This window comes from Podarcis erhardii, assembly GCF_964252035.2.
Source record: "Podarcis erhardii genome assembly, chromosome: 3".
In the NCBI taxonomy this organism is placed as follows: domain Eukaryota; kingdom Metazoa; phylum Chordata; class Lepidosauria; order Squamata; family Lacertidae; genus Podarcis; species Podarcis erhardii.
The window spans coordinates 25931485-25953247 of NC_138507.1; the positions used below are offsets into that span (position 1 = coordinate 25931485).

General features: G+C 39.7%; 1 protein-coding gene across 4 annotated transcripts in view; it reads left to right on the forward strand.

The window, feature by feature from the left end:
* The window catches only part of SNTG2 (syntrophin gamma 2), a 217800-nt gene that overhangs the window by 123833 nt on the left and 72204 nt on the right, over window positions 1-21763 (forward strand). For all 4 annotated transcript variants that reach the window (XM_081857158.1, XM_081857160.1, XM_081857159.1 and 1 more), the window contains exons 7-8: window positions 13389-13476; window positions 18040-18131. In XM_081857158.1, the coding sequence (XP_081713284.1) occupies window positions 13389-13476; window positions 18040-18131 (180 nt within the window). The remainder of the gene's footprint in view (window positions 1-13388; window positions 13477-18039; window positions 18132-21763) is intronic.

Sequence of the window (21763 nt, forward strand, 5' to 3'; positions counted from 1 at the left end):
ATTGCGCACAGCTAAATGCCTCCCACAATGGCTGGGAGAAAGTCTTATATGTGCTATTATCTCCACCCTGCGGTGTGGGGAAATTGAGAATGTCTCTATATTCTTTGAATTTGGATGAAATTCTTCTAGAGCAAACAAATTACCAGGAGGCATTGTTCCCTTTAAAAGCAAACCTAGGTGGGCAATTGATTAATATGATTGGTGACAAAATGGGGCCACTGAGAAACAACAGAGAAGTATCAGTATGCTCAAGTGACAACAGAAAGAGTAACTATAAATCAGAATGGACATATATTTCTGTGAAGTGGGTCATTGTCAGGGAGGAAGTGCCTAATTCAGCATTTCTCATATGCCCAAGTCCAGCTCAGTAGCTAATGAATCACTTTTTCTCATTGTGTGCTAAAATACCTGATCAATAGTGGGAAGACTTTGCTGCACTAGCTCAAACTCATAAGTGAGTCAGTATATCCACATGTATGGTTCTTTGTCTTAAAAGCATGGATCAGACACATTAGGAAACCACGTGAACGCTAATTGAATGTCATGGGCCAGGAGGCAGCTTCACCTGCTGATCAGCAGCCTGAAGGAGGAGAAGGGGGAGAAGTGACTCCACCTGAAGCTGATCAGCCTTCACAGAGGAGAAGGCACTGATGAGAATCAGCTGGCTCTGCCCTTTAAACAGAGCTCTCAGCAGCAGTCAGATGCTGGAAACAGCGCCTATAATTCCCCACTGCTTCCTGCTCTCCATCTGGATTTCTTGACCTCTGGACTGGACCCTTGGCTCTGTGATCCTCTGGATTCCCTGCCTTTGTATGTGGATTCTACTCTCAGGCAAGACTTCCTCAGAGACTCTCAGCTCCTGTTTGATCAGCAACAGGACTTGGACCAGGTACGACAGTGAATGATTCTGCCTGCATCTTGGGATCAGATATTTTCCCTTTCCTTCTCTTCCTTCTTCAAATGGCAAAAGAGGTGATTGAAAACCCTCACATTTATGCACGATCAAGGCACACACAACTGTGCATGTGTGCATCATCGTGATACCAGAAAGTGGAACAAAAATGGGCCTAAAAGAGTGTGAAAATAACAGAAATGGTGTCTAGCAATCCCACAAGCCCTAGCACTGACTTTTGAGTTCTATGGACAATTCGAGTTTGAGAAAGGAGGTTTGGAGACAGTGATTGTGGTGGAGTTTGGGTTTTGTTTTTTTGTTTGTCTGTTTGTTTGCATTTTCAAAGGGTTTTCATAGGTTTAGAGCAGGGGTAGGCAAACTAAGCCCCATGGGCCGGATGCGGTCCAATCACCTTCTCAATCCGGCCCACAAACGGTCCGGGAATCAGCGTGTTTTTACATGAGTAGAATGTGTGCTTTTATTTAAAATGCACCTCTTGGTTAGTTGTGGGTCCTAGGAATTCCTTGTTTTTTCAAAATATAGTCCGGCCCACCACATGGTCTGAGGGGTGGTGGACCGGCCCATGGCTGAAAAAGGTTGCTGACCCCTGGGTTTAGAGGGTGTTTGCAGGCTTTATCGATGGTGTTCCCAATATATATGATTTCACTTAAACATGCAATTCCTTGGAACATAATCCCCGCGTAAATGGGGAGTGGCCCGTACTTTTGCTTTTAAACTAACCATAATTCCCTTGTCATCTGAACTTGGAGAACTGTGATTTGTTTAAACTATGATTTGAAACATGCCAGGGTCTGAATTTATAATCAGAGATGTGTTCTCACTCATGTTGCCTTCAAGCCTCTCTTCAGGCTTGCATGCTCAATTTCTTCCTCTCCTGTGGTATATGAAAGAAGTGAAGAGGAAGAAATCAAGCATGCAAGCCTGAATCTTGTGTAAGCTGAATCGTTGTTTCTTATTTCTTCTGATTTAGTCCAATAAGGTAAAATCTCTATTGCGTCTTCCTATTCACTATGTGACTAATACATTACTTTGCTGTGAGCTTTTTTCTTCTGCTGTACAGTAAGGTTGCCATATTACAGCAAGCCCAAAATACACCTTTGCTGACTTCTAACTACTGGTCACGGTGACAACTCTCGTTTTAAATACTCCTCCTATATGTAGACCACAGAAGCGGCGATATATTGCTCATAGCCATGTTCTTGAATTTCCATGACAAAATCATAATAAGAATACAGATAATTGAATTTATGTGACGGTGTCAACATGGGAAGGGAATGAGAGATCAGGAATCTGTACTGCAAGTGAGCATTTTTGTCAATGTGTAACCTTCTTCCAACTCTACCATTCTGATTCTATGACTGGGGGGGGGGGAGGATTTTGAGGATCCTGAGGATTTTGAGGATCATATGGATTAATTTGAATTTGAACTGAACATGAACCATGTTGTATGTGTTACATATGTGTGTGTGTGTGTGTGTGTGTGTGTGTGTACTGCCATACATATGTACAGTATATCTGACATGTGTGCAGAAACCAAACCAAAATACCCAGATCTTTTGCCCAATTTAAAAATCTGCCTGGACAGAAATTGTGACCCTGAAAAAGAGGATGTTTCCGGGGAAAATCAGACATATGGCAACCCTACTGTGGAGCTCATAATGGAGTTTTCTAATGATCCAGTCACAAATCTTTAAACAAAAAATATGCAAAAACTAAATGCTATTCAGTGCTCCATGCCAAGTATTCTCAGGAATATGTCTTTCCCCTTCCATATTTAAAAATATCAAGTATGTGGCCATAAGGCTTCTAACAGATTCCTTCCTTATGAACCAGACTGTGAAAATTTGCCCTTAGGCTTCAGCCGAACTGTTTTGTTTTGCGCTATTTCATTCATATTTGCCATTTGATGTTTAGAAATTTCACAAACTCTTTATATTGATTAGAAAAGTATTCATTAAAATTGCAGGCATAAAAAACGCCTGTTTTGATTGGGTTGGGTGAATTGCCAATTATCTTTGTCATGCCAAAAAGCCCCCCAACAAGGTTTATTCATGGCATTTTAAAAGACCCTTCAAGCAAATTTCCTGGGCCAATACATAAAAAGAAAACATACAGCAAAATTATTAGCATTAAGTAACATCACAATAAACTAACAAGGTAGCAAATCTCAAAGGAGCATTTAAAAAATCAACAATCAAAATCAAAGCTGAAAAGTTTGGCAAAATAAGGTCTTTGGTCTTGGAAAAAAACAACAACGTAAGCACCAGATGAACTTATTATTATGCTTTTGTCTTAAAAAGGGAATTTCACAACATGTCTCCATACATTAGATCTAGTTTAGTCCTAAATCCTTTGCATTATCTTGGCTTGGATCACAGATACAGTGGCTGTTCATTAGCTGAATATAGATCAGTAAACAATTTGTTTCAGAGATATTCTTTAAAAATTGTCAAGGACACATTAAAGGTAGAAAAATCTTAAGTAATAAAGAAGTATAACAAGCATTAAGTTAACTCTAAGTTAAAACGTTAACTTAAAAATAAAGTAAAATGCTTTCAAATTCACAGAAATCATGACCTAGTCCTGTTCCCCAACTGGCTTCCTTAAGGCAACTATCTCATTTTCCTGAGTCAAAGGCTACTATGTCATATTGCATTAAAGTCAGCAGTGAGAGTTGTACTTTTCTCTAAGCCATGAAGAAGGGTATATTCATAAAAGAATGAGATGAAGCAAGGAACACAAATGTGTTTTTCAATAAAATGTATAGTTAGCCTACTTAATACAGTAGATAGAAACCAGAGATGGTTAAGCATACTGAAATTCAGTGAAATCAATATCGCTTAAAGTACTTGGAGGCTCTTTGAATTGTAACCATTTCCTTATTGTGTTAATCAAGTCAACAGTCTAATAAACAGTATCATGCTCTTGAGACCCACATCTCCCGCTGCCCACACTCAGAGTTTTGAATTATTCAAAAAGATGGCTGAGAAATGTGTAATAGCTAGTATTAGTAATAAAGTTTTTAGACCCACAAATGCATATTCCAAAACTAAAGATGATGTTAATGTTGAGGAGAAATAACTGGAAAGACATTTTGGAGGAATCTTAAATTACTCCAGCTTCTAGATCTTTCTTAAATTCCTATAAAATATGTTATTCAGCAGGATGTTGAGCTTTATTGGGTATCATTTGTATATACAAAATTTCATGTGCAATCTTCCTTTTGTGTGTTTTGGCTGCTGCAGTATTTTACAGTGTAGCACAATGAGTAAGGATGATATGTCAGTTTTGGTTTGCTTAGAATACTCTTTTTTTTCAACCTTAAATCCATTTCTCCCCATTTTGTTGCTATATGTGAAAAACCATCAGCATTTTAGAGCCAATTTTACCCAACAAGCAAATGTTTATATGCAGTTTCCACTATAGTACACATTTTGACAAGTGTCTCCCCCCCATTGGCTGTTTGTGTGTGCTATTTTCACCACTATAGTCATTTTATGTATGCATCCCCCTAAAATATGCATTTTTGGTAAATGTTACTTGTTTTGGTTGGTGAGCAGTGTAGCAAAATTAAGTGTAAAATTTTTGAGGACAGTTGTTTTTCAGTTCCCATATTGTTGTGGGAAGTGTAAATTTGATAGATTCAACTTCAGATGAGACCTGAACTGAATATCTCCCCATCTCTATAGTGAGTGGGTGTGTGCATAATGTGTTACTGTCTGGTTTTCTGCAAACAAAATATTTATTTATTTCATAAAATTTATATGCCGCTTGATTGTAAAAAACCCTCAAAGCAGTTTACAGAAAGAAGAATAAGAATAAATATGTTGAGACTGCAGAAAGTGAGGAGGAATTAAAGAACCTTTTAATGAGAGTGAAAGAGGAGAGCACAAAATATGGTCTGAAGCTCAACATCAAAAAAACTAAGGTCATGGCCACTGGTCCCATCACCTTCTGGCAAACAGAAGCAGAAGAAATGGAGGCAGTGAAAGATTTTACTTTCTTGGGCTCTATGATCACTGTAGTTGGTGACAGCAGTCATGAAATTAAAAGACACCTGCTTCTTGGGAGAAAAGCAATGACAAACCTAGACAGCATCTTAAAAACAAGAGACATCACCTTGCCAACAAAGGCCTGTATAGTTAAAGCTATGGTTCTCCCAGTAGTGATGTATGGAAGTGAGAGCTGGACCATAAAGAAGGCTGATCGCCAAAGAATTGATGCTTTTGAATTATGGTGCTGGAGGAGACTCTTGAGAGTCCCATGGAGTGCAAGAAGATCAAACCTCTCCATTCTTAAGAAAATCAGCCCTGAGTGCTCACTGGAAGGACAGATCGTGAAGCTGAGGCTCCAATACTTTGGCCACCTCATGAGAAGAGAAGGCTCCCTGGAAAAGACCCTGATGTTGGGAAAGATTGAGGGCACAAGAAGGGGACGATAGAGGACGAGATGGTTGGACAGCGTTCTCAAAGCTACCAGTATGAGTTTGACCAAACTGCGGGAGGCAGTGGAAGACAAGAGTGCCTGGCATGCTCTTGTCCATGGCGTCACGAAGAGTCGGACATGACTAAACAACAACACAAAATCAGGAGTTGCATGTAATGTAAATAGTACAATTTTACCTCTGTGCTTTCATGCTGATAGCAACCCGCCAAAAGGGCAACTGATGATGAGAGAAGGACAGTGATCCATGAGTGGTCCAAGACAGTCAGCAAAGGAATTTCTTTATTTACCTGAAATAATATTTATCCCACTTTTCCCATCTCTCAGAGACCACCATGGCAACAAAAAAATAATGCAATGAAACAATGCTACTGAAAAAAAAGATTGTGTTTGATAAAGGGGAGGCTGCAGAGAGATAAGCAGCAAAGGGGAGGCTCATCTGTTTAATCAATAATACTGGAATTATTCCACTTTTGGCATTGCCAATGATTAAGGAAAGGCAAGCTTTATACACAGGTATCACCTGAGTTTGGCCTCTAATATTCCTCACTTACTTTTCTTCCAAAAGAACAGATGAACCAGATAGGGAACGTCTTTCCAATAGAGGCCTATCTGGCACTGCCTGCCTGTCAACACACTGTAATGATTTGGCTGTTTGGACAGGCCTTTGGGCTTCATGAGAATTGATTCTTTAGAGCTATCCATTTGCTATTTGTTGCCATGGTTATGCATTTCACCACTGAACTTTTAAATGACTGCCATTGTTCTATTATTACTTTTACTGTTTTGCATTTCCCATTCAGAACATATAAATAGGGTCCTACACAAAATTCACCCTGATTTTTTTATATATAAAATGTGATTCATAAATGAATAATAACAAAAAATGTTGCTGTCACTCATCTGGGAAATTTAACAAATTGATAATTATACAGATAATAAGACAGAAGAAGAGAAGAGATACCTCCCAACCCATAGCTTGTGCTGCCTATTTTTCCCCTTCTAAATACTACTACTAATGCCAAATAGAATGCCTTTTCCATTTTCCCCAGCAGTCTTTGCCCACCATCTGGAGTTAATTCTACCTATTTCTGTATTGGGAGAAGCAGGTTATTTTATTTATAACACAACCCACAGCTTCCAAGTTCATCTTGTGGTCTTTTATACCTTGCCTTTATTGCACTGCTTACTGCTAGAGAAAGTGAGACTTCTTCCTTCCCAGTAATCTGTGTCTAACTCCTTCCATATCTCTCAGTTCCATGGAAAACATGGTGATACTGGCAGCACATGCAAGGTAGCCATCTTGGAAGAGGATGGCCAAGCTGGCAAGGCAAATGATCATTCAGGGAATCTACGTGACCTGACCATTATTATAGCCTGTAATTTATAGGTGTGTTATTAGACGTCTTCTTGTATTCTCACAGCAGCGGTCTTAAATTAACTGTTTGTGTTAGTGCTTATGTTTAACAGCAGCCAAGTATTATAATTAAGTGAAGAAAACAAGTGGCCACTTAACCCTCGTCCAGTGGATCTAAGTAGAGATGAGACCTCCTTGGAAGAAGACTAGAACTTTATTTGTTTACATTCAATGAAGTTACAGCTTAATGGTTGCTTTTGAAAGGCACAAGACCTTGTTTCAAGCAAACGGTCTTTGTAGAGATATTTAAGATCTTTCTTAACTTCAGGCTTTAAAGCTGTCACTGGACACATAAATTCTTTCTAGCACAGATGTTGCCTTACACTACCCATAAAACAGTCCCAGACCCTTCTTAGAATCCTAATGGTCCCCTCAGGTAAATAGAACCTATCTCAAAATGAGAGCCAATTCACTATCTGTCCCCACTGACAGATAACTCCTATAGGAATCTATTCAGTTAGTCAGAGTCCCCTGCCCACGTATGTCTAATCTCAGCATCTAACTTGAATTCAACTCTTTCTCTTTCTCTCTCTCTCCCTCTTCCTCCCCCTCCCTCCCTCCTGGTTGACTGACCAACTTGCTATCTCTCCCTGGTTGGCAGACCTCATCAGGAGGCAGACCCAGGACCTGTCCATCACAGTGGGCATCATAGCCATCAGAGATATGGTTGCAACACTCCAAAATAAAAACCTTTCATACTGACTAAATAAGCATACTCCTCTTTACTGCTTATCTATGTTCAGCCTTTCCTTCACCCCACACTCACTCATCCTCTTTCTTTGTATGTCATTGTTTCGTAGTGTTCTTTTCCTATTCAGCACATACAAATGGGTCGACGCAACATGATTGGGTTCGGATTTGAAAATAGCATAATGCAGTTTAACTGTTATGTCTAGACAGCAGAGTGTGAAATGGGACTTAACTTTGTTGGTTTTTCCTATATTCTGCAGCAGACAGCATCATTGATTTTATTGGAAGAAGGTTGTGTGTGTGTGTGTGTGTGTGTGTGTTTAATATTTAAGGCTGTAAGTGTTTGGAGCAACCTGTGCTAGTCACAGCTGAACAAGAGATTGCTGCTCACTGCTTGCCAGCCTGCAAAGCTGATGGAGGCATTTGTTCTCTCAGGCCCTACCAATCATTCAACTTGTGCCGTGGTGAGAGGAGCAATTCATTTCTTTATGGGCTACCTTGGTTAATAGTATCCTTAGCAAGAGATCGCAATTCTCTCTTGATTTATAATAAGAAATAAACTGAGTCTTTATGATCCAGAGGTTAATTAGGCCCATCATTAGTCAGTGCTTTAGGACATGTTATCTTTCAGAAGCTGACAAAGGCGGACAGAACTATGGTGTTATCCAAGGAAGGCTACAACTTATTGGAGCATATTGTCCAGCAGCCAGCTATTTCCCTTTCTGATATACAGCCTCATCAACCTAGTTTAAAGTCCAGAGCAGTTCAGTGAGCTGGGCTCTGAGTTAAGTCTATCTTTCCTTAAAATACCATGGGTTTGTAGCCAGTGTTGTATGAGCTGTGGACTTAGAAATGAACAAATGTCAGGTAACTTGGTGCAGAAGTAAACTGGATTGATTCACCCCTAATCTCTGTGTTAGAGAACTGCACATTCATCTAGGAATCACCACAAAGGAACAGTACAGAAAGTGGTACAAGACATGGCAATATGGAATACTCCAGCTCTAGTCATGCCTTCACATCTTTCCTCAGCTTAGTGAAAAATGAATGGGCCTCTGCATACACTGAGCACTTTGTGATTGCCTGCAACTAAGTCCTACAACTGATTTGTAAAAAGGAATGGGAATATATTAGGGTAATGTGTTTTTTCTATTGGCATAAAGGTTGCTTTCCAGAAGAATCATCAGAACAATACTTCAAAAGAGAAATCAGTCCGAAATGTAGCAACATCCATTCCATATTTGGTGTTTCCTTTTTCGTTTTCACTGTAATAATTTCCTGCTGCAGTATTTTTAGGGGTGGAAGAACCATGTCTTTTATTTCTCCCTTACTCAGAGCATACCAAAGCACCAACAGAATGCACAAACTTAACTGCATCTTTGTTTATATATTGAATTTGTGTTAAAAGCTTCTGTTGCCATAAAGCATCTATTATTTAACGACCTTCTGTATCATTAATTCTTTCCTGTAGCAACAGAAATTGATTTCCTTCCACTTTCAGAATGTGAAGATGTTTGACCTGCCTTTTAGCCATCACGTGTGACTCTAAAGTAACACCCTATAAGATGGTGAAAAACCAGCAGCTTTTAATAAATAACATGTTGGTAGCTTTTGTTGGAACCTACATTATTTCCTTTTTATTTAAAGGTGCACTCCTATATACACTTAATTGGGAGTAAGTCCTGTTGAACTCAAAGGATTGCACAGTTATTGGATATGGTTTTAGTTTAAATAAAGTTTGTTACACAATGAAGAGTAAAAACATTACGGTGGCATAAACTTTCATGGGCCTGAACCCATTTTGTCAGATGAATGAAATCTTTATTGGCCTATAACAATGCACAAAGAAGGTACTTGCCATTTTCACACAGAGTCAAGTGCAAAGAAGGTCCAGTGGGAAAAGATAAGAAATAAAATTGAAATGGATCCAGTTGAATCCATTGGCAAAGCAAAAAGAACACTGATGATTACTTTTGCTAATGAGCTAGCCTTTTTCAGTCTCTGTTCAGTCCAGTCCTGTTGGTGTCATATCTGCAAACTTTGTGGCTTGACTCCGGAAAAAAACCCATATGTCACAATTTATTATTATAAACATATGTCATAAGATGTTTAGGATGCTGCAAGATTCTGCTTTGCATTCACATTTTTCATCTTGTTATTCCAAGGAGCTTACAGTGGGCACATCGAGGTTAGAAAACTTTCGTCTCTCCAGATGTTCCTGGATGAATTGATCATTCCTGACCATTGATCATGTTGGCTGGTGGGAGCTGAAGCCCAGCAACATTCAAAGGGCCACAGATTCTCTGTCCATGGTGGACTGGGTTCTTTCCACATGCCTGGCATTACCTCAGATCACATAACATTACATGCTTTTGCTCCTTTGAGAGTGGTGATTGATCCTTTTATCCCTGTATCTATCCCAATCTTTGACACAAATAGGTTTTAGGGGTTCGTCATGTTCATTTTTCTCTGGCAACCTCTATTTGTCAGCCCCAACTTCCACTTTGCTACTATGAAGAGGGGTGTCAACAGAATCATTTTGGAAGAGATAGGTGCTAGCCAGGCTAAGGGATGCTTAACCCTTCTCCTACGCACTTTGTTTCCACCGCTTCTCTGACACTTTCCCCACTCAGAGTTCAAGTTCCATGTTTGCGACAAAGTTGAATGAAACATCATCCAGATTCATGATAAACCAATCTTCTAGTCTCTCCAGAGGGAACACCAGGGCTAAGAACACAGTAAATATTCCTAAGATGACCAGGTTTGCTGACCATCCAAATATGCTATGATCCTTGGATGCATCAGGGTCAATAGCTACCAAATAATTAGGGTCAGAGAATTATGCTTATAATTTGAAAATACTGCATATTGACCTCTTTTTAAACGAATATAGAGTTATGTTTATTAATACTGCTTATACAGAACAGAGGTTGCAAATGATAAAAAAGAACTCTTCTCTATTAACTGATAAAATTGGAATGAGTGACATGATTTGCCATAAAATTATAACTCGTTGCTATAGCATACTAACAGGATTTCCCTCCTCCATTATTACAATATTCTTGATTATTCAACAAATGATCTGGAGAGCAATTGTGAGTCCATTTACTCTTTCAGAATTAGAAACAGTTTTGTCAAAAACTTAAAAGCATCAGATGCAGCTTTGAAAGCTTCATTATCATGCAGATTAGTAGATAGGGGGCAAAGTGATTAGCTGATGTGGCTAGTCTGGAAAGAAGACATCAATTCATTCCAGACCCTAAAGTGGATATTAATAGAGTTCAGGAAGGCATGTTTGCCACCCTGAAAAAGATTAGGAAATAAATACCTTCTCATTTAAACATGGGCAAAAACTCAACCCACAATTTTGTTAACCTCTACATAGAATATTTTACACCAAATTGACTATATATATATAGTGTGTGTGTGTGTGTGTGTGTGTGTGTGTGTGTGTGTGTATCGTTGGCATTGTCGAGAAGAGAGCATTTTGGAAACAAATAATTTTATTTCTTAATATAATTGAAAATGATAACAGCAGTTAACAGATAAGGTAATAACCTCTTTTGAAGTTATGGGAGGTTTTGGTGGTTCAAGTCTGAATCAGACACCACATCTGGTATGAAGAATGGATCCTTTCCTCCCCTCTGGTTTGATCAGTGTTTCCCAAAGTGGGAGATGCTGCCCCCCTGAGGGGGTGCTGGAATAATCCAGAGGGCTGTAGTAGCCTCAGGTGCAATTGGGGGCGTTGAATAAAAATAAGGGAGCAGTGGAAACATAAAAAAGAGAAGAAAATTTTGAAAAACCATTTGTGCATGTTTCATCTGTTGTGTGATGACGTTTACCGCCAAGTCAGTCACTGTTGCAGGTTGGTGACAACGGCTCCCCTGGATCCAATGATTGTGCTGCAGGCAAGGGGGTTTTCTGGGCTTGGGTGAACCCTTTTCAGCTTCACCCAGGCCCAGGAAGTGGATCACAGCTTGCCCTGGGGGAGTTCAGGCTATTACTCTGAGTAAACATATATAGGATTGAGCTTCTTGTTAACTTATTTTTCAAGAAGTTGTAGGTAGAAATACAGATAAAATAAAAGAATACAAATTTGTCACTGCATCTTTCTGTTCGCTTAAAGAAGATAGATTTCCAGGGTGTGCTGAGTATTTATTTATTTTTCTGAAAAGGGGATGATAGGCCAAATGAGTTTGTGAACCTCTGGGTTAGATTACCTGGCAGTTGTGGTTTTGGAGAGGGCTCTTGACCTATTGGTAAATCTCATGTTTTGTACATAGAAGGGCCAGGATTCAGTCCCTGGCCATTTTCAGTTAAAGGTGTTGGAGTAACTGGACATGAGGAGGGGTTAATTTTCTTCATGGATTTAAATCACTCCAGGGATAAGCTGATCACAGGTGCAACGTCAGTCAAGCCAGTTGCTATGGTAATGGCCCAGTCCCCAAATATATCTGTGATTGATGCATGTCAGCTCAGTAGTGTGAGTCTGTTAGCCTATAGTTAGTTTGTATGTTAGTTGATGTTAACATATTGAATTGCTGGAGTTTATTTGGAGCAGTGGTGATACTTTGTACTTGTATGTATCTGTATATATCTGTGTCTGCAAAAGTCTACAATATATATATATATATCTACATCCAGAACTGTTTTACTGAGACTTGTCTTCTGCAACATTAAACTCTTTGAACCTTAAGCTTCTTCTGTGTGGTGACTGGTACTGGAAGCAACTTTCATTGTGTGGGTATCTCACCTGAGACTCCCATCAAATGGATTTCAAGTAGCAGGACTAGAAAGGCTCTCTGTTTTAGAGAATAGTCAGTCAAAATAGATAATTTGTGGCTAGTTCAACCATGAGTTATATCCCTCACTTTATATCTCCTGGCATGTGCAAAAACAAGTTATGATACTACTAAGCTGATGGAGAACGTAACATTGATCACGGAGTTCAGCACAGAGTTTCAGTGGCCCTTACATTATAGATATTACACTGCAAGAACCAGATATTGCATTTCTCTAGTCATTACCTTTTAGTGGTAATAATATCAGTTAATGATATGGTGTGGTAGACTGGAAGATGATGCAATGAAACCAATGTGGAATCTAGCATGTCTGTACTTAAATACAATTACATTATAAAAAATTCTGTGTGCTAGGATTCCAGATCTTTTTCTCATTGTAACTGATCAAAGTAAATATACCACTTTTTCCATTTAAGATTGGCACCTAGGCATGCTCATGTTTCTCCCCCCCCCCCCAATTTTCATTGGGTAGATAATTCCATATATTTATTGATGTGTAGATGGCAATAGTAGTGGTGAACATGTTTCACTAGACATAGGTTGCAAATTGTCTGTTGTTCTTAGACAATGCATGCCTTGATAAACTCCCATTCAGATTACTCTTATACACTCTCAGGGGTTACATGAAGACATTCCTGGTTCATATGACATTTGCTGGCACTTAAATACTAGTTATGCCATAAAGAACATAATTTCCACAATGCAGCAAGTTAAGATTGTTGATTTGCATGGAAGAGATAAGCATTTGTTTAATTTCCTCCACTACCAGTTTGAAATCTAGGAGATTATTAAATATTTAACTTTGGTTGGGTTGTGCTCTAATTGTATTATCAGAATTGTATTTGAAGGCTGTCATTCCCACTCTGCAACCTTGCACTGTGCGAACAGAGCTCCCTCTTTAAATTTAATTTTTTCAGACTCTCCAGCTATTGTAGATATTCTTTTCTTTGTCATTTATATTTTTGTGGTCTAACCCTCAATGTATTCTTCATTCCAGCAGCAAGCATGAATATTGGATTCCTGACAAAACTACGAAGATGTGGCTTTTTTGATGTACACTATTTTGCTCTCTGTGGCTGGTTCTTCTTTGGTATAAAGTAGCTGTTATTTGTCACACTGACAGGTGCATCTACTGCGAAATGCTGGCGATGAAGTTACCATCACTGTTCAGTACCTCAGGGAAGCTCCATCATTTCTAAAGCTCCCATTGGGTAAGGGAAAATTAATGGATCTGAGCAAAACACTTTCCTCCCTGCGATATTTCTCATAACAAGCAGACAGTTGCGCACAAACAATATTTCATTCATGAATGCTTTAGTTCAGGAAAGATTCTATATGGAAATGCTATACTATTTAGTGTTTATATATGTTTAGGCATGGATGCAAGCCACTTTCCTGTGATACATGTATGCATATTGTAACCCACATGGGCAGGGCTTGTGTCATGGATCTTTCTCGCCCAGTCACTGGCCCCCTAAGAGGAAGAGCAGTATGATTGGGTAGGAAAGACTCAGAAGATAAGCCCCACCTATGTAATAACAGTAGTTATAAACATAGCACAGCCATGTGGGCCATTGCCCACTCCTGCACACATGCAAAGAATCAGGTTGCAGCAGTGCTGCGATTTTCTGTGCTTTTGAAACTAACAGGAGTTATCTGCATATAGCTGAGCTCAATGTAATTATTTCATCAAACTCATGGTGTGCTTTTTTAACAAGTATGTTCTAAGAATCATAATCATTCTGTTAAATTGCAGCCAGGTTGCCATGTCAGCTATTTAAAAATGGTTCAGAATTTGATTTGTGCAGGAAGTTTCTTAGACTAGAGCCCACTAATTAGCTTTCACTGCCAAAGACGGGGAAGCTTATGAAAACAGAGAAGATAAAAATACTGCAGTGTGTAGGCAGCGTTCACCCATAAATTCCTGATTCAACTGAAAGCAGTCAAAAGCAGACTATTGGGAAAAGTTCCATCATACCCACTGCCATAGAGAGTGAGGGAGAGAGGTCATCTTCTCAGGCATATGTGTGAAACGTGTACAGGTCCTTAAACCAGAAAAGCCCTACTACTCATTGTGGGTGATGTATATATAAATTTAAAATCAGCAATCCAGGAAAGTATAGAAATTAGGGATCCAGTATAGATTTTATTGAGGCTAATGGTGTAATGTGCAAATGGAAATACTGATTTTAGTTATTGGCGTATAAATATGTGGTAAGAGGATCCCCAAGTTTAAGGAGTGGTGGAAATAAATATTTTGTTTTACAGTTATCTGTTGGACTCTAGGATTTTTGATTCTGGGCTTTGTTAATACGTTTTAAGAAACAGTGTTTTTAAGTTGTTGTTTTCTTTCTATCATTGTGGTCTTGAAGTGTCTTTCATTGGAAGTAAGGTCCTTTGACCAAGTAAATGATCTTTGGATCTCAATCAAGAGTGGACAGTTTGGTGGAGCACCTAAGCTCTGATTGGTTGAGTCACTGCTGTTTACCAGTATCTAGATTGGGAGGGGAGAGGCAGTGATGAGATGGGCATGGTGCAAGTGTGGAGCCAATCTAGCACCACTGATCTCACCCAAAATTGGGTACGTCTAAATTCAGTATTTACTTCAATGCATGCACAATCCATCAAGAGGAACACATCCCACTAGCCATGTGTGCTCTCTACCCAGAAGTAGAGTACAAAAGGAGGACAGTTGTGGTTCGAGGACCCGACCCCCGCAACGTGAAATGAATACACAAGGACACGTGATATAAGGTTAATGGGCAAGGAAAGGCCACAGCTTTATTGATTACAGCAGTGAAAAGGTATTGGCTTAGGCATTGGATCTCCAAAACAAGTGGGTTTATTCATCAGTAGGTGGAGCCTGTTGATGCTAATCCAACTATAGGCTCTCCCCTGATGTCATCGAGGGTCGTGCCATGGCCTCCCGCCAAGCAGGCATCGGACAGAATACACGACCGCCAGATTCCTTTAACGGAATACCCAAAAATTGAAGGCATAGGCGATGGCCAAACACAGTATCAGCCCTGTAGGCTGGATTGGGCTTCTTGGGTCATAAGTCATATATTTTTGGTTTATGTGTCTTAAAAAAAAAAAAACAGATGAAGAAACAGATTAATTGCTAAGTTTATTTGTGTTTAGCAATAAATCATCTTTGGCTGTATCAAAGTTATTAGGAGAGAGAAGATACTTAAAGTTAAAACTGAGAGTATCACCCAGCCAGATAGAAGGATCGAGACAGATGTGTGCACATTAAGATGGAAACAGTTTAGCATCTAAGACTGTTGAGATTCTAGATTTTTTTCCAGATCATTCTCTGCTTCATGTTGATTAGAAGTGTGAATATTTTTTCTAAATGTCAGGATTGTGAGGTGACCTGAAAACTACTTGAAGGGTGATGTTGTGTCTTACCATCACTGCTATTATTGCTTGGAAAATTGAAGTATCTTGCATTGCAAGCAGCTTATTTAGAGAAAAAAATTCTAAGTTCACCCTCTGTAAATGAAATACATCACTAGATTTTTTTTTATTACTTATGCCATTCTATCTAACAATGAATAAGAGAAAAAAAAATAACTTTTGGTGTCAGTGGTTTAGCAAAGGAAAACCAGCTTTCAAAACAATATAATTTGGAGTTTATAATATGAATGCAATTGAGATGGTTTTAAAGAAGGGATTTTAAAAAGTGTTAAGGAAGTCAATTTTGATGCCCTTCTTCTCTCTCCCACAAGTCTGTGTATGTATGAGAGTGAGAGAGATGCTATACTACAAGCGTTTGAGCAGGTTATTAAAATCTATTTATTTTAGTCTCCCTTCACTTCATTGCTAGACAAGCTTATTAATCTTAAAATAGCTTTCTATGTCTGCAGGATTATTTTATTTTTTAAGTTGACTATGTTTTTATATTATTGTTAATGGTACTGCTATTGCAATATTATTATTTTTTATACTGTGTCTTTATGCTGTGCGAACCACATGGAGTGGGCCCAAAAAAACTGGCATACAACTAATTTTTATACAAACAAATAATAGAGTGTCCGTGTGAGAATCGGAGACAGTGCTTTTTTTCTTAAAAAATAGGTGTCAGTACTCACCATGAAGTTGTTACAGTAAGTGTCACACTTTTTAACCATAAAGGGAGGTGGAATGAGATGCTGGTACTACGTACCCTTGAGTACCCCCTGGGGACCTTCCGATCGGATCCCCCCCCCCTCTCTCTCTCTCTCTCTCACACACACACACAGAGAGAGAGAGAGAGAGAGAGAGAGAGAGACTGACTGACTTTTGATCCATCTAGCTTAGTACTGTCAATCACACTGACTGGTAGTGGCTCTCCAGGGTTTCAGACAAAAGTCTTTTCCCTGCCATAGCGGGATATAATAATAATAATAATAATAATAATAATAATAATAATAGTAATAATAATAATAATAATAAACAATAATAAAAAATAATGTCCAGTAGCTGACCAACTAAGTTTGTTCTGGTATAAGCTTTCATGTGCATGCACACCTCAGATACACTGAAGCAGAAGTCACCAGACCCTTATATATAGTGGGAGGGTGAGGTGAGGTATTTCTCAGAAGGGTAGTAGGAGATGGGTTGGGCTCGAACCTGTATGAAAAGATTCATAACTGAGTTGCTTCCTCCCTTGACCACTTTCTGTTGGTAGTGTGGCTCCCCTGCACTTTGCTTATAGGTGGGGAACTAGAGCATGATAGGGAAGCTAAACTCTTGAGGGAAGAGTTAGAATTGGAGGAAATGAAGGGGTTATTACGGAGAGGGCACTGCACACACATAAATGGCCAGGGAAGGGCATATGATCCATAACGAAGTCATGCTTGCAAGAAATCAAATACTCTGTGTGTGTGTGTGTGTGTGTGTGTGTGTGTGTGTAAATATGATTAGAAATTAATGTGGAGAAGAAAAGGAATTAACTTTTAAAATGTTTAAATACACCCAGAGGCTCAGCTCACTGAGATGACAGGCTTCTTACACCTCAAGCTGGGGTGACTTTTAAGGTTTTGGAAAAGGAGTAGACTAATTAGCTTTCACATAGGAGGAGACTTCTAAGCCAATTCTTAAATCAGTTTGATATTCCTTACATCACCAGCTGGGTTTCAAAAACTCCTTGGGCAGTTCTTCCTTGAGAAAAGTTGATCTCGGTAGCGGCTGGTGGGGCCACATGGGTGGCGCTGTATTGCTTTCCTGGCTTCAGCACAGTCTAGGCACAGCATTGGGAGAATCACATGTCCACTTGAGCAGTACTCAATGCCATCCCATGCATTTGATTGACATGTGTTTCTGCTGCAAAACTCTGTGATCTCATAAGCTCAGTTAAGAAATTTAGACTACCGTCCAATTCATTTTTTATTTTATTTATTGCTTTCTCTGTCTTGCATGCTAAGAAATGTATAGAACATGGTGGAAACTATTAGAGTTAAATCATATAGATATAGATGGTATAGATCTAGATATATATATGCAGTGCTTTTTTCTAAATAAAAATTAGAGGTACTCTCATTTTCCTACTCATATTGAAATACTGCCCATCAATGAGGCCAAACTTAGACTCACAAAATGTTAGGGGTATGTGTATCCCTGCATCCCCCCAGAAAAAAGCACTGTATTTACAGTATGATGTAGATATTTGGATGAACTCACCATTTTGTACATACACGCTGCAATTCTTCTTCAGTCATGTGCATTAACTTTCCACTGATGAAAACAAATTATAACACCTTTTTTTAAAAAAACAATATGCTGCATTTTAGGTTCCCCTGGACCATCAAGTGATCACAGCAGTGGCACGTCCTCCCCTCTCTTTGACAGTGGTTTACACTTAAATGGAAACTCAACAAATACAGTAAGTGACTTATACCACTTTGCCTTGTTGCGCGTATAGTTTATGTGACTTGAGTCTCAGGAGAACGAATGTGGCTTATGCCATTTAACAAATTTCAAATATGTTTATTCTAGTACCATATAATGGTCTGAGTAGATCCTGTGTTTGCCAGAGGACAAGATTGGAGTTTACTGTATCAGGACTCTGAATAATTGAGAAAATGTTCAGGGAAAAATTGTCATTAAAAGAGGTGCAGAAGAAGAGGGAGAAAGAATATCACAGGGGCCAAGCATGCAGTGGAGAGAATGGGTATATTTACCAAGGCCTGGTGATTCAGGGGTAGGGGCAGCCCAGGCTGAAACCCAATTAGCAAGTGGAGAAGAAAGCACACTAAATTTAAAAGACATTGCCTTTCATATATCAATGAAAAGGAGTCTTCTGTGTTCAGCTCCATTGCATTTGAGAAGCCAGATATAGGTGAACACACACACACACACCCAGAGAGAGAGAGAGAGAGAGAGAGACGGAATAGAACTGGAGCAAAAATACTTCATATTTTATCTGGCCCTGTAGAAAAGTCACAACCTTCCTTCATCAGAAACAAAAAGATTTGAACAAGTGGAAGATGTCTATTTCCCCAAGATCAAAAGCCAAGATTTCAAATGCCTGGAAATGAAAGTGGCTTCAGCTTCTAAGGTGGTTTGTTGAAAGCACAAGCATGAGGCAGCATTTATCAGATTGAACTGTGATCAAATGGTCAGATAAGGAGGTTTAGAAATGTCAGTTACCAGCAATATCCCCCCCACCCCAGGAAATGTCATCTGTTCAGTGAAATGGTGCTGTATCTTTTGTTTCATGTACATTCTTTTCCCCCAGAATTGACCCAGGGTTTTTTTAAAAAAGGAAAAAGAAACAGAGCACCTTGTTGCATTTTCAGAGTTTATCACACCAGGTCCTGTATTGACCTGATTCTTTAAGAATGTGAATATTGCTTAAGCTGTATTTTCATTTCAACAGCTGTAACTATGATACTGATATCTATGTAGACTAGGCATATTTTTTGTCTAATAATGACAAATCTCAAATGGAAATCTGAAATGGAAATCCTCCCAAACTACCTCCCTGGTCCTGTCAGCTGAGCTAGTGACAGCTGGTACCTGAAGAATAGCTGGTGTACTGAAATCTCACTTCCAGTTTTCCACCAGATACACAGAAATTCAAAAACAGTTGTTGTATCTCCTTTGGCATTCTAAAGACAGACATCTGATATTAAACCACTTTGCAGATATCAGTAAGTCTAGTGAGGTTGCATCAGATAGTCATATTTGTTTTGTTTTGAGCAATAATCCCAGAAGTAGAGAGGGGAAACTTCAATGGTACCATGGAACAGCTCCATGGAAACCTCAAGCTGGAGACTATAAACCATGGGTAGGCAAACTAAGGCCCAGGGGCCAGATCCGGATCAATTGCCTTCTAAATCTGGCCCACGGACAGTCAGGATATCAGTGGGTTTTTACATGAGTAGAATGTGTACTTTTATTTAAAATGCATCTCTGGGTTATTTGTGGGGCCTGGCTGGTGTTTTTACATGAGTGGAATGTGTGTTTTTATTTAAAATGCATCTCTGGGTTAATTGTGGGGCATAGGAATTTGTTCTTCTTTTTTTCAAAATATAGTCCAGCCCCCCACAAGGTCTGAGGGACAGTCGACTGGCCCCCTGCTGAAAAAGTTTGCTGGCCCCTGCTATAAGCGCAGAGCTCAGATCTTGCTTCAGCAGCTAACATCCTCAGACGGAGTCTTAAATAGGAGTTGCAGCTCTACCTCAGTTGCGAACTCTGTCCTCATTTATTATTTCCAATATTTCTATAAGTCAGTTCATATAAAGGGGTCTGCCTGCCTTAGCAGTTACAGAGTGGATTAATTGTGGTCCACTAGGGCAGAGACCTCTGAGTCAGGGGTGGGCAATGTGACGCCTTTGACTGAAGAAGTACTAACCCAATGGTTGGCTTCCCCTGTGCTGTATGTATATGTACATATACAAACACACACACTCACAACATAGTTTGAGAAAACATTGTTTAGGTAGTGTACACAGTCATGAGCTTAGCACAGGCAGACAAATGCCTGTACATGATGAGAGGACTACTGAGTCATAGAATCATAGAATCATAGAGTTGGAAGAGACCACAAGGGCCATCGAGTCCAACCCCCTGCCAAGCAGGAAACACCATCAGAGCACTCCTGACATATGGTTGTCAAGCCTCTGCTTAAAGACCTCCAAAGAAGGAGACTCCACCACACTCCTTGGCAGCAAATTCCACTGTTGAACAGCTCTTACTGTCAGGAAGTTCTTCCTAATGTTTAGGTGGAATCTTTTTTCTTGTAGTTTGGAACCATTGCTTCGTGTCCGCTTCTCTGGAGCAGCAGAAAACAACCTTTCTCCCTCCTCTATGTGACATCCTTTTATATATTTGAACATGGCTATCATATCACCCCTTAACCTCCTCTTCTCCAGGCTAAACATGCCCAGCTCCCTTAGCCGTTCTTCATAAGGCATCGTTTCCAGGCCTTTGACCATTTTGGTTGCCCTCCTCTGGACACGTTCCAGTTTGTCAGTGTCCTTCTTGAACTGTGGTGCCCAGAACTGGACACAGTACTAAAGCTAGGGTGTGATGCTTCTTCAGGTGGCCTGGCTACCCCATATGAATTGTAATCACTATACAGAAAACATGGTTGTATTTGTTGTGTATCACCTGCAGGAGCCATAGAGGAGGTTTGTGGGGGCACAGAAAACCCCTGAAATTCTTGATACCTGAAACTTGTTGGGTAGAATTTAGCAGTGGGAGTTCTATTATCAGCACATTCTACTTTAGCAGTTTATGAAAATCTTGGGTATCTTATTTGGAATTTTTACATTATTGGCACCATAAACTTTTATGGTTAAAGGAGAGCTTTGTCAAAGGAGTGGTTGGAGATGAAGAGGTGAAACCATGAAGGATGGATTTCACTGAGAGCTGCAATTCTGTGGAAGGTCAACTGTTTTGCATGTAAAATGTCTCGGGTACAATCCGTGGAATCTCCAGGTAGTACTAGAAGAGACATATTAAATCTTGGAGCGCCGCTGCCAGTCTATGGAGATTACAGAGTATGGACCAATGGTCTGCCTCAGTAGCGGGCAGCTTCCTGTGTAGCAGGTGACCACAGAACAAGTGAGGGATATAGAACTGCAAGGAAGAAGATGTCAGATACAGTGGTACCTTGGGTTACATACGCTTCAGGTTACAGACTCCGCTAACCCAGAAATAGTGCTTCAGGTTAAGAAGTTTGCTTCAGGATGAGAACAGAAATCGTGCTCTGGCAGCGCAGCAGCAGGAGGCCCCATTAGCTAAAGTGGTGCTTCAGGTTAAGAACAGTTTCAGTTTAAGAACGGACCTCCGGAATGAATTGAGTATTTAACATGAGGTACCACTGTAATATTCTGGAAAGGAGCAAGAGTCACAAGGCTGTTAAAGACATGGAACTACAGGGGAGAAGATTGTACTGAGTATAAATTGGAAAGGATGACAATCAAAGCTTTGAAACCTTGACATTCAGCGCTATAGCCAGTGCTATAAGCCCAGATGTGGAATGGTTGAAAGGAGTGCTGGGATCAA